Here is a 13,235-nt window from a genome sequence, read left to right on the forward strand (position 1 = left end):
ACATCTTCTAGTCTGCAGCTGATCATCATCATCATCATCTTCATAATAATAATAATAATAATAATAATAATTTAACAATGGAACAAAAACCCAACATCTTTTAGGTTTCCTGCAAGAACAAACATCTTTAGCTTATTATGAGTTTCAATTCAACTATATTCAAACAATATTTAACGACAGTCGTGTGGAATATTTTTACAGATTAAATCCGATTCATTGTATTTTAGTTATGATTTACATTGCACTGTTTTATGATAACTGTTCATGTAAAACATCAAAATCATGACATAGATAAGGAGAACCTCCATCCGGACCAAAACCAGGGCCAACCAGACGTCATTTATAATTATTGTTTTCCATCGTCCTAACCGCTCAGTCTGATGAAGGGTGGTGGGAAGCTGGAGCCTATCCCAGTGCTCTGTGGGTGAAAGGTAGGGAACACCCTGGACAGCTCGCCGGTCCGTCAAAGGGACACACTACCAGTTCACCCAACATGCATGTCTTTGGTCGGTGGGAGGAAGCCGGAGAACCCGGAGAGAACCCACATCTACAGGTAGGTTCCGTGTGGAAGCAGTTCATCGTTCCCCTCCTGGTGGGCTGCAACATGTCAGAAAATCTCCAGACCAGTAATTTCTGCAGGAATGGTGATAAAGAACAGGTCGGTGTTCAGCACCAGATGGACGAGGAGCCACGCCTTGGATTATAGCATTTAGCATTTAGCTTAAAGACTTAAACGTTTGGATTTTAGGCATTTTATCCTCATGCTTTAACTTATAACATCTACTGTAGCTTTTAGCCTTCAGCATTTAACCTGTAATGTTCATCTTTTAGTATTAATTTAGCTTTAATTAGCAAGCTTTTTCTCTCATAAAGTTTAGTTCCTGTAGTCTTCGTGTGATTTTCCTGCAGTTAGCATGATTTCTTGTTCAGTCCATGTGAAAAGTGTCTCTGATGTCTGGAGTTTCTCAACATGTTTCTGTGCCAAGAGATCACACTGTAAGAACTGTAAGAAATTCTACATGTGGAAACACGTTCATAATTTATTACAGCCACAGCAAATATGCAGCAAGTCAGTCGCCTGACTGGTCATGTTTAGCAGAAGAGAAATCCATGCCTTTCGTTGCAGACATGTTTCTTGTTGGCTTTTAGAACTTATAGAACTGCAGCGCCGAGCGGCCGTCTCTCCCTGAAGCTAACGTGTTATCAGTCTGCTGCCGCGCTGAAATTCAGGGTTTAATGCACGAAACGTTATTTTACCAAACGTCAAGTTCACGCCGCGTTTCCTTTTCTCCTACAGATCACCATGGAGCCGGAAGCTGCTAACAATGCTGTGACTAGCCTGATGGCGCAGGATGTTCACAGCGGCGACTTCCTGCTGCTGAGCGACGACCATCACAGTCCATGAAGGGAAGCTTGAACAGAAACCAGCCCAGGTCTGGAACGTGCAACCACAAATATGATGAAAATCTACAAGTCACGATGGAGCTCAGGCTGGTCGCGGCGAGACGACCCAGGGAACCCCTTCTCTCTCTGTGATTGGTTCAGGGAGGAGAGAAATCTGATTGGTTCTGAAGGAGGTGTGTAAAATGTTGCTCCAAACGTTACGAATATTTTCTGACTCGTCGAATTAACCAACACGGGTTCATTCGTAACTGCATGAAGTACGAAGAAACCACCTGTAAACTCGCCCGCTCCACAAAACTCCAGACCGGTTCCAGTACCTGGACCGTCGGCCGCTTCATACCGAGGTCCAGACCGGTTCCGGTACCTGGACTGTCAGCATCCTGGTGAGGACATGGAAGCAGTAGGGATTCGGACCCTTCATGGTACATCCGGGCGTTTTGCTGCCCCAGGAGATACGACTCAGTGTTTTCATGGCGTCTTTGCTGCAGGTTTGGTGTGAACACAGTAAATCTATCATGTCCAGGTGTTTCTATGTGGCTCCATCAAAGAGACGAGGCTGGAAATCTTCATCCAGCAGAACATCCTGCGAGATAAAGTCCTGCATCGCTGCCAACGAGAGACCAGAAAGCAAAGCGTCTAACCGGTAACGCTTCCATCTAACCCCGTTACCACAAGACAATTCACTACTTCTGGTTGTTGTTTCATAAAACTTGGAAAGAAGAGTGCTAATGCTAATGCTGGTGACAGCATCGGGTTTCGTAGCTACACAGACTGCAGAGGATGATAGAAGCTGGTCTGACAGCTTCTGGTTCTTATAACACAGTTAGCTGCTTTCAGACCAGCATTTACAACCAGCCAATCCTTCCTTACCTCTGCAGATACATGTGAAGCTCCATTCTATCACACTTGTTTCTACGTCTGCTGCCTGGAATCTGGGTGTCATGGTGGATGCTGACCTTTAAGGTCCATGTTGCCTCGGTAGCCCGTACCTGCCGATATGCTCTCTACAACATCAAGAGAATCAGACGTACCTGACAGAACACACGACTCAGCTTCTGGTTCAGGTTCTGGTCATCTTATGCATCAATTACAGAAGTTCCCTACTGGCAGGTCTGCTTGCATGCTGGTTAACCCTCTGCAGATGATCCAGAACCAGCAGCACGTCTGGTCTACAACCAGTCCAAACTGGTTCATGTCACTCAGCTGCTAATCGCTCCCTAATCCAGGCCTACACTCCCTCTCCACAGCTACGTTCCACCAGTGAAAGACGCCTCGTGTTACCACCACAACGTGGGACTAAATCACCAGCCAGACTCTTTTCCTCTGTTGCTCCACGATGGTGGAATGATCTCCCAAACTCTGTCCGCTCTGCAGAGTCCCTGTCTACTTTTAAGACCCAGCTGAAGACTCAGCTCTTCAAGGAGAACTTCAACACTTAGTTTAGCTGTATTTGTTGGAAAGTTGGAGAATTTAGCCCGGTTCTTTGCAACAAACTTTATGGTATTAATTCTTTGTATTATAACATAGGTGGTATTATGGGGTGGGAAGGGAGTAAACAATAAAAACAAAAAGAACAAACAAACAAAAAAAAGCCTGTAGCTTCATGGAAGGACCTGCGTCCAACTGGACAGTCCACCAGCACCTTCCTACGACGTCCTCGACTGTTTAGAATAGAATAGAATAGAAACGGAGGAAGTGAAAGAACCGCCAGAAGCAGAACTCCAACGGAGGAAGGAATTCAGATGAGACAACAAAGAAGAATAGACAGCCCTGCATCCCAAACGTCTTCTTGGCTTTATTCCAGCCATAGAGGATCATTATTTTCCTGCTTTTCTCATCACTTGTTGATCTTTGGCTGCTCCTGATTGGACGTTACCGTCAGTTTAAGCTCTCTGATTGGTGGAAAGTCTGACAGGAAGCGTCTTCATCATCATGTCCAGGTGAAAATAGAGGTCTCTTAGCAACATGGTAGTGATGGTGATGAAGATGTGATAAATAATGGTGGATTTACCATCTAGAGTCTCTGAATAAACACTACATCTGGATTGTAGACCTCCTGGACGGATAGAAACAATGCAAAACGACGGCAGTTGCAGCTCAGATGAACAAACTAGGATGCAAAGGTCACTGAAAATAATTCCTTCTTTAATATTATTATGAAAACATGACAATATTTAAGTGCACATGAAGATGTCGGAAATAAAGCCAGCACATCCTACTGCCTGCTGATGGTGTTGGACTTCTTCTGCATGTGAGCGTGTTTCCTGGACGGGTCTTCCTTTCTCTTCCTGCTGCTCAGACCCATCTGCTGCAGCCTGTAGGTCTTCTGGGCCTGAATCCTCTCCTCCTTCAAAACCTCGGTGTCATCTAGAATCTCCAGAGCTGGGATCTGACTGATCACATACTGTCTGAGGGGTAGAAGGGAAATCATGCAGTTAAAGCCACAAACAGGACTCATGAACGACCAAATATAGTCCTCTTTGTCTCTTTATCGTCTCATCTTGAACATGTTCATCAATTTCTTGTTGATTAAAGCCTGAAGCGGATCAAGAAACCTGAAAGTTTTCATTTGAAGACGAATAAATCTTTTCCACCCCGAAGGAACGTCTGCAGCCGAATCTGGAAACATTAAATTAAAAGCTGTAAGAAGAAGAACCATGAGAATCTACCGTTCCACCTCATCACCGTGAGAATCTCCCGTTCCACTTCATCATGATGAGAATCTCCCGTTCCACCTCATCACCATGAGAATCTCCCGTTCCACCTCATCATGATGAGAATCTTCCGTTCCACCTCATCACCATGAGAATCTCCCGTTCCACCTCATCATGATGAGAATCTTCCGTTCCACCTCATCGCCATGAGAATCTCCCAATCCACCTCACCATGATGAGAATATCCCGTTCCACGTCATCATGATGAGAATTTCCCCTTCCACCACATCACCATGAGAATATCTCGTTCCACCTCATCACCATGAGAATCTCCCGTTCCACCTCATCACCATGAGACTCTCCCGTTCCACCTCATCACCATGAGAATCTCCCGTTCCACCTCATCACCATGAGAATCTCCCGTTCCACCACATCACCATGAGAATCTCCCGTTCCACCTCATCACCATGAGAATCTCCCGTTCCACCACATCACCATGAGAATCTCCCGTTCCACCTCATCACCATGAGAATCTCCCGTTCCACCTCATCACCATGAGAATCTCCCGTTCCACCTCATCATGATGAGAATCTTCCATTCCACCTCATCACCATGAGAATCTCCCGTTCCACCACATCACCATGAGAATCTCCCGTTCCACCTCATCACCATGAGAATCTCCCGTTCCACCTCATCATGATGAGCATCTTCCGTTCCACCTCATCACCATGAGAATCTCCTGTTTCACCTCATCATGATGAGAATCTTCCATTCCACCTCATCCCCATGAGAATCTCCCGTTCCACCACATCTCCATGAGAATCTCCCGTTCCACCTCATCACCATGAGAATCTCCCCTTCCATCACATCACCATGAGAATATCTCGTTCCACCTCATCATGATGAGCATCTTCCGTTCCACCTCATCACCATGAGAATCTCCTGTTTCATCTCATCATGATGAGAATCTCCCGTTCCACCTCATCAGGATGAGAATCTCCCGTTCCACCTCTTCACCATGAGAATCTCCCGTTCCACTTCATCATGATGAGAATCTCCCGTTCCACCTCATCACCATGAGAATCTCCCGTTCCACCACATCACCATGAGAATCTCCTGTTCCACCTCATTACCATGAGAATCTCCCGTTCCACCACATCACCATGAGCATCTCCTGTTCCACCACATCACCATGAGAAACTCCCGTTCAACCTCATCACCATGAGAATCTCCCATTCCACCTAATCACCATGAGAATCTCCCATTCCACCTCATCACCATGAGAATCTCTTGTTCCACCTCATCACCACGAGAATCTCCCGTTCCACTTTATCATGATGAGAATATCCCGCTCCACCACATCAGCATGAGAATCTCCCGTTCCACTACATTACTATGAGAATCTACCTTGCCACCTCATCATGATGAGAATCTCCTGTTCCACCTCATCACCATGAGAATCTCCCGTTCCACCATATCACAATGAGAATATCCCGCTCCACCACATCAGCATGAGAATCTCCCGTTCCACTACATTACTATGAGAATCTACCTTGCCACCTCATCATGATGAGAATATCCCGTTCCACCGCATCATGATGAGAATTTCCCATTCCACATCATCACCATGAGAATCTCTCGTTCCACAACATCACCATGAGAATCTCCCGTTCCACCTCATCACCATGAGAATATCCCGATCCACCGGATCCCCATGAGAATCTCCCGTTCCACCACATCACCATGAGAATCTCCCGTTCCACCTCATCATGATGAGAATATCCCGTTCCACCTCATCATGATGAGATTCTCCCGTTCCACCTCATCACCATGAGAATATCCCGTTCCACCTCATCATAATGAGAATTTCCCGTTCCACCTCATCACCATGAGAATATTCCGTTCCACCTCATCAGGATGAGAATTTCCCTTTCCACCACATCACCATGAGAATATCCCGTTCCACCTCATCATAATGAGAATTTCCCGTTCCACCTCATCACCATGAGAATATTCCGTTCCACCTCATCAGGATGAGAATTTTCCTTTCCACCTCATCACCATGAGAATATTCCGTTCCACCTCATCATGATGAGAATCTTCCGTTCCACCTCATCACCATGAGAATCTCCCGTTCCACCTCATCATGATGAGAATCTTCCGTTCCACCTCATCGCCATGAGAATCTCCCAATCCACCTCACCATGATGAGAATATCCGGTTCCACGTCATCATGATGAGAATTTCCCCTTCCACCACATCACCATGAGAATATCTCGTTCCACCTCATCACCATGAGAATCTCCCGTTCCACCTCATCACCATGAGACTCTCCCGTTCCACCTCATCACCATGAGAATCTCCCGTTCCACCTCATCACCATGAGAATCTCCCGTTCCACCACATCACCATGAGAATCTCCCGTTCCACCTCATCACCATGAGAATCTCCCGTTCCACCACATCACCATGAGAATCTCCCGTTCCACCTCATCACCATGAGAATCTCCCGTTCCACCTCATCACCATGAGAATCTCCCGTTCCACCTCATCATGATGAGAATCTTCCATTCCACCTCATCACCATGAGAATCTCCCGTTCCACCACATCACCATGAGAATCTCCCGTTCCACCTCATCACCATGAGAATCTCCCGTTCCACCTCATCATGATGAGCATCTTCCGTTCCACCTCATCACCATGAGAATCTCCTGTTTCACCTCATCATGATGAGAATCTTCCATTCCACCTCATCCCCATGAGAATCTCCCGTTCCACCACATCTCCATGAGAATCTCCCGTTCCACCTCATCACCATGAGAATCTCCCCTTCCATCACATCACCATGAGAATATCTCGTTCCACCTCATCATGATGAGCATCTTCCGTTCCACCTCATCACCATGAGAATCTCCTGTTTCATCTCATCATGATGAGAATCTCCCGTTCCACCTCATCAGGATGAGAATCTCCCGTTCCACCTCTTCACCATGAGAATCTCCCGTTCCACTTCATCATGATGAGAATCTCCCGTTCCACCTCATCACCATGAGAATCTCCCGTTCCACCACATCACCATGAGAATCTCCTGTTCCACCTCATTACCATGAGAATCTCCCGTTCCACCACATCACCATGAGCATCTCCTGTTCCACCACATCACCATGAGAAACTCCCGTTCAACCTCATCACCATGAGAATCTCCCATTCCACCTAATCACCATGAGAATCTCCCATTCCACCTCATCACCATGAGAATCTCTTGTTCCACCTCATCACCACGAGAATCTCCCGTTCCACTTTATCATGATGAGAATCTCCTGTTCCACCTCATCACCATGAGAATCTCCCGTTCCACCATATCACAATGAGAATATCCCGCTCCACCACATCAGCATGAGAATCTCCCGTTCCACTACATTACTATGAGAATCTACCTTGCCACCTCATCATGATGAGAATATCCCGTTCCACCGCATCATGATGAGAATTTCCCATTCCACATCATCACCATGAGAATCTCTCGTTCCACAACATCACCATGAGAATCTCCCGTTCCACCTCATCACCATGAGAATATCCCGATCCACCGGATCCCCATGAGAATCTCCCGTTCCACCACATCACCATGAGAATCTCCCGTTCCACCTCATCATGATGAGAATATCCCGTTCCACCTCATCATGATGAGATTCTCCCGTTCCACCTCATCACCATGAGAATATCCCGTTCCACCTCATCACCATGAGAATATTCCGTTCCACCTCATCAGGATGAGAATTTCCCTTTCCACCACATCACCATGAGAATATCCCGTTCCACCTCATCATAATGAGAATTTCCCGTTCCACCTCATCACCATGAGAATATTCCGTTCCACCTCATCAGGATGAGAATTTTCCTTTCCACCTCATCACCATGAGAATATTCCGTTCCACCTCATCAGGATGAGAATCTCCCGTTCCACCTCTTCACCATGAGAATCTCCCGTTCCACTTCATCATGATGAGAATCTCCCGTTCCACCTCACCACCATGAGAATCTCCTGTTCCACCTCATTACCATGAGAATCTCCCGTTCCACCACATCACCATGAGAAACTCCCGTTCCACCTCATCACCATGAGAATCTCTTGTTCCACCTCATCACCACGAGAATCTCCCGTTCCACTTTATCATGATGAGAATCTCCCGTTCCACCTCATCACCATGAGAATCTCCCGTTTCACTTTATCATGATGAGAATCTCCTGTTCCACCTCATCACCATGAGAATCTCTCGTTCCACAACATCACCATGAGAATCTCCCGTTCCACCTCATCACCATGAGAATATCCCGATCCACCGGATCCCCATGAGAATCTCCCGTTCCACCACATCACCATGAGAATCTCCCGTTCCACCTCATCATGATGAGAATATCCCGTTCCACCTCATCATGATGAGATTCTCCCGTTCCACCTCATCACCATGAGAATATCCCATTCCACCTCATCATAATGAGAATTTCCCGTTCCACCACATCACCATGAGAATATCCCGTTCCACCTCATCATAATGAGAATTTCCCGTTCCACCTCATCACCATGAGAATATTCCGTTCCACCTCATCAGGATGAGAATTTCCCTTTCCACCACATCACCATGAGAATATCCCGTTCCACCTCATCATAATGAGAATCTCCCGTTCCACCTCTTCACCATGAGAATCTCCCGTTCCACTTCATCATGATGAGAATCTCCCGTTCCACCTCTTCACCATGAGAATCTCCCGTTCCACTTCATCATGATGAGAATCTCCCGTTCCACCTCACCACCATGAGAATCTCCCGTTCCACCACATCACCATGAGAATCTCCTGTTCCACCTCATCACCATGAGAATCTCCTGTTCCACCACATCACCATGAGAATCTCCCGTTCCACCACATCACCATGAGAATCTCCCGTTCCACCTCACCACCATGAGAATCTCCCGTTCCACCACATCACCATGAGAATCTCCTGTTCCACCTCATCACCATGAGAATCTCCCGTTCCACCACATCACCATGAGAAACTCCCGTTCCACCACATCACCATGAGAATCTCCCGTTCCACCACATCACCATGAGAATCTCCTGTTCCACCTCATTACCATGAGAATCTCCCGTTCCACCTCATCACCATGAGAATCTCCCGTTCCACCACATCACCATGAGAATCTCCCGTTCCACCTCATCACCATGAGAATCTCCCGTTCCACCTCATCACCATGAGAATCTCCCGTTCCACCTCATCATGATGAGAATCTTCCATTCCACCTCATCACCATGAGAATCTCCCGTTCCACCACATCACCATGAGAATCTCCCGTTCCACCTCATCACCATGAGAATCTCCCGTTCCACCTCATCATGATGAGCATCTTCCGTTCCACCTCATCACCATGAGAATCTCCTGTTTCACCTCATCATGATGAGAATCTTCCATTCCACCTCATCCCCATGAGAATCTCCCGTTCCACCACATCTCCATGAGAATCTCCCGTTCCACCTCATCACCATGAGAATCTCCCCTTCCACCTCATCATGATGAGCATCTTCCGTTCCACCTCATCACCATGAGAATCTCCTGTTTCATCTCATCATGATGAGAATCTCCCGTTCCACCTCATCAGGATGAGAATCTCCCGTTCCACCTCTTCACCATGAGAATCTCCCGTTCCACTTCATCATGATGAGAATCTCCCGTTCCACCTCATCACCATGAGAATCTCCCGTTCCACCACATCACCATGAGAATCTCCTGTTCCACCTCATTACCATGAGAATCTCCCGTTCCACCACATCACCATGAGCATCTCCTGTTCCACCACATCACCATGAGAAACTCCCGTTCCACCTCATCACCATGAGAATCTCTTGTTCCACCTCATCACCACGAGAATCTCCCGTTCCACTTTATCATGATGAGAATCTCCCGTTCCACCTCATCACCATGAGAATCTCCCGTTTCACCATATCACAATGAGAATATCCCGCTCCACCACATCAGCATGAGAATCTCCCGTTCCACTACATTACTATGAGAATCTACCTTGCCACCTCATCATGATGAGAATCTCCTGTTCCACCTCATCACCATGAGAATCTCCCGTTCCACCATATCACAATGAGAATATCCCGCTCCACCACATCAGCATGAGAATCTCCCGTTCCACTACATTACTATGAGAATCTACCTTGCCACCTCATCATGATGAGAATATCCCGTTCCACCGCATCATGATGAGAATTTCCCATTCCACATCATCACCATGAGAATCTCTCGTTCCACAACATCACCATGAGAATCTCCCGTTCCACCTCATCACCATGAGAATATCCCGATCCACCGGATCCCCATGAGAATCTCCCGTTCCACCACATCACCATGAGAATCTCCCGTTCCACCTCATCATGATGAGAATATCCCGTTCCACCTCATCATGATGAGATTCTCCCGTTCCACCTCATCACCATGAGAATATCCCGTTCCACCTCATCATAATGAGAATTTCCCGTTCCACCTCATCACCATGAGAATCTCCCGTTCCACCACATCACCATGAGAATCTCCTGTTCCACCTCATTACCATGAGAATCTCCCGTTCCACCACATCACCATGAGCATCTCCTGTTCCACCACATCACCATGAGAAACTCCCGTTCAACCTCATCACCATGAGAATCTCCCATTCCACCTAATCACCATGAGAATCTCCCATTCCACCTCATCACCATGAGAATCTCTTGTTCCACCTCATCACCACGAGAATCTCCCGTTCCACTTTATCATGATGAGAATCTCCCGTTCCACCTCATCACCATGAGAATCTCCCGTTTCACCATATCACAATGAGAATATCCCGCTCCACCACATCAGCATGAGAATCTCCCGTTCCACTACATTACTATGAGAATCTACCTTGCCACCTCATCATGATGAGAATCTCCTGTTCCACCTCATCACCATGAGAATCTCCCGTTCCACCATATCACAATGAGAATATCCCGCTCCACCACATCAGCATGAGAATCTCCCGTTCCACTACATTACTATGAGAATCTACCTTGCCACCTCATCATGATGAGAATATCCCGTTCCACCGCATCATGATGAGAATTTCCCATTCCACATCATCACCATGAGAATCTCTCGTTCCACAACATCACCATGAGAATCTCCCGTTCCACCTCATCACCATGAGAATATCCCGATCCACCGGATCCCCATGAGAATCTCCCGTTCCACCACATCACCATGAGAATCTCCCGTTCCACCTCATCATGATGAGAATATCCCGTTCCACCTCATCATGATGAGATTCTCCCGTTCCACCTCATCACCATGAGAATATCCCGTTCCACCTCATCACCATGAGAATATCCCGTTCCACCTCATCATAATGAGAATTTCCCGTTCCACCTCATCACCATGAGAATATTCCGTTCCACCTCATCAGGATGAGAATTTCCCTTTCCACCACATCACCATGAGAATATCCCGTTCCACCTCATCATAATGAGAATTTCCCGTTCCACCTCATCACCATGAGAATATTCCGTTCCACCTCATCAGGATGAGAATTTTCCTTTCCACCTCATCACCATGAGAATATTCCGTTCCACCTCATCAGGATGAGAATCTCCCGTTCCACCTCTTCACCATGAGAATCTCCCGTTCCACTTCATCATGATGAGAATCTCCCGTTCCACCTCACCACCATGAGAATCTCCTGTTCCACCTCATTACCATGAGAATCTCCCGTTCCACCACATCACCATGAGAAACTCCCGTTCCACCTCATCACCATGAGAATCTCCCATTCCACCTAATCACCATGAGAATCTCCCATTCCACCTAATCACCATGAGAATCTCCCATTCCACCTCATCACCATGAGAATCTCCTGTTCCACCTCATCACCACGAGAATCTCCCGTTCCACTTTATCATGATGAGAATCTCCCCTTCCACCTCATCACCATGAGAATCTCCCGTTTCACTTTATCATGATGAGAATCTCCTGTTCCACCTCATCACCATGAGAATCTCTCGTTCCACAACATCACCATGAGAATCTCCCGTTCCACCTCATCACCATGAGAATATCCCGATCCACCGGATCCCCATGAGAATCTCCCGTTCCACCACATCACCATGAGAATCTCCCGTTCCACCTCATCATGATGAGAATATCCCGTTCCACCTCATCATGATGAGATTCTCCCGTTCCACCTCATCACCATGAGAATATCCCGTTCCACCTCATCATAATGACAATTTCCCGTTCCACCACATCACCATGAGAATATCCCGTTCCACCTCATCATAATGAGAATTTCCCGTTCCACCTCATCACCATGAGAATATTCCGTTCCACCTCATCAGGATGAGAATTTCCCTTTCCACCACATCACCATGAGAATATCCCGTTCCACCTCATCATAATGAGAATTTCCCGTTCCACCTCATCACCATGAGAATATTCCGTTCCACCTCATCAGGATGAGAATTTTCCTTTCCACCTCATCACCATGAGAATATTCCGTTCCACCTCATCAGGATGAGAATCTCCCGTTCCACCTCTTCACCATGAGAATCTCCCGTTCCACTTCATCATGATGAGAATCTCCCGTTCCACCTCACCACCATGAGAATCTCCCGTTCCACCACATCACCATGAGAATCTCCTGTTCCACCTCATCACCATGAGAATCTCCCGTTCCACCACATCACCATGAGAATCTCCCGTTCCACCACATCACCATGAGAATCTCCCGTTCCACCTCACCACCATGAGAATCTCCCGTTCCACCACATCACCATGAGAATCTCCTGTTCCACCTCATCACCATGAGAATCTCCCGTTCCACCACATCACCATGAGAAACTCCCGTTCCACCACATCACCATGAGAATCTCCCGTTCCACCACATCACCATGAGAATCTCCTGTTCCACCTCATTACCATGAGAATCTCCCGTTCCACCTCATCACCATGAGAATCTCCCGTTCCACCACATCACCATGAGAATCTCCCGTTCCACCTCATCACCATGAGAATCTCCCGTTCCACCTCATCACCATGAGAATCTCCCGTTCCACCTCATCATGATGAGAATCTTCCATTCCACCTCATCACCATGAGAATCT

The 13,235-nt window shown here is 47.0% G+C and overlaps 1 protein-coding gene across 1 annotated transcript in view; it reads right to left on the bottom strand.

Annotated features, from left to right (window-relative positions):
- Positions 1-3,619: 3,619 nt before the first annotated feature.
- Positions 3,620-13,235, bottom strand: part of LOC306768997 (leucine-rich melanocyte differentiation-associated protein) — a gene marked incomplete at both ends in the record, with an annotated part of 349,585 nt that continues 339,969 nt past the window's right edge. The window contains one exon of the mRNA XM_079257497.1: positions 3,620-3,812. Coding sequence (XP_079113623.1) covers positions 3,620-3,812 — 193 coding nt within the window. The remainder of the gene's footprint in view (positions 3,813-13,235) is intronic.

Source organism: Telmatherina bonti, assembly GCF_933228915.1.
Source record: "Telmatherina bonti genome assembly, chromosome: 18".
Lineage (NCBI taxonomy): Eukaryota > Metazoa > Chordata > Actinopteri > Atheriniformes > Telmatherinidae > Telmatherina > Telmatherina bonti.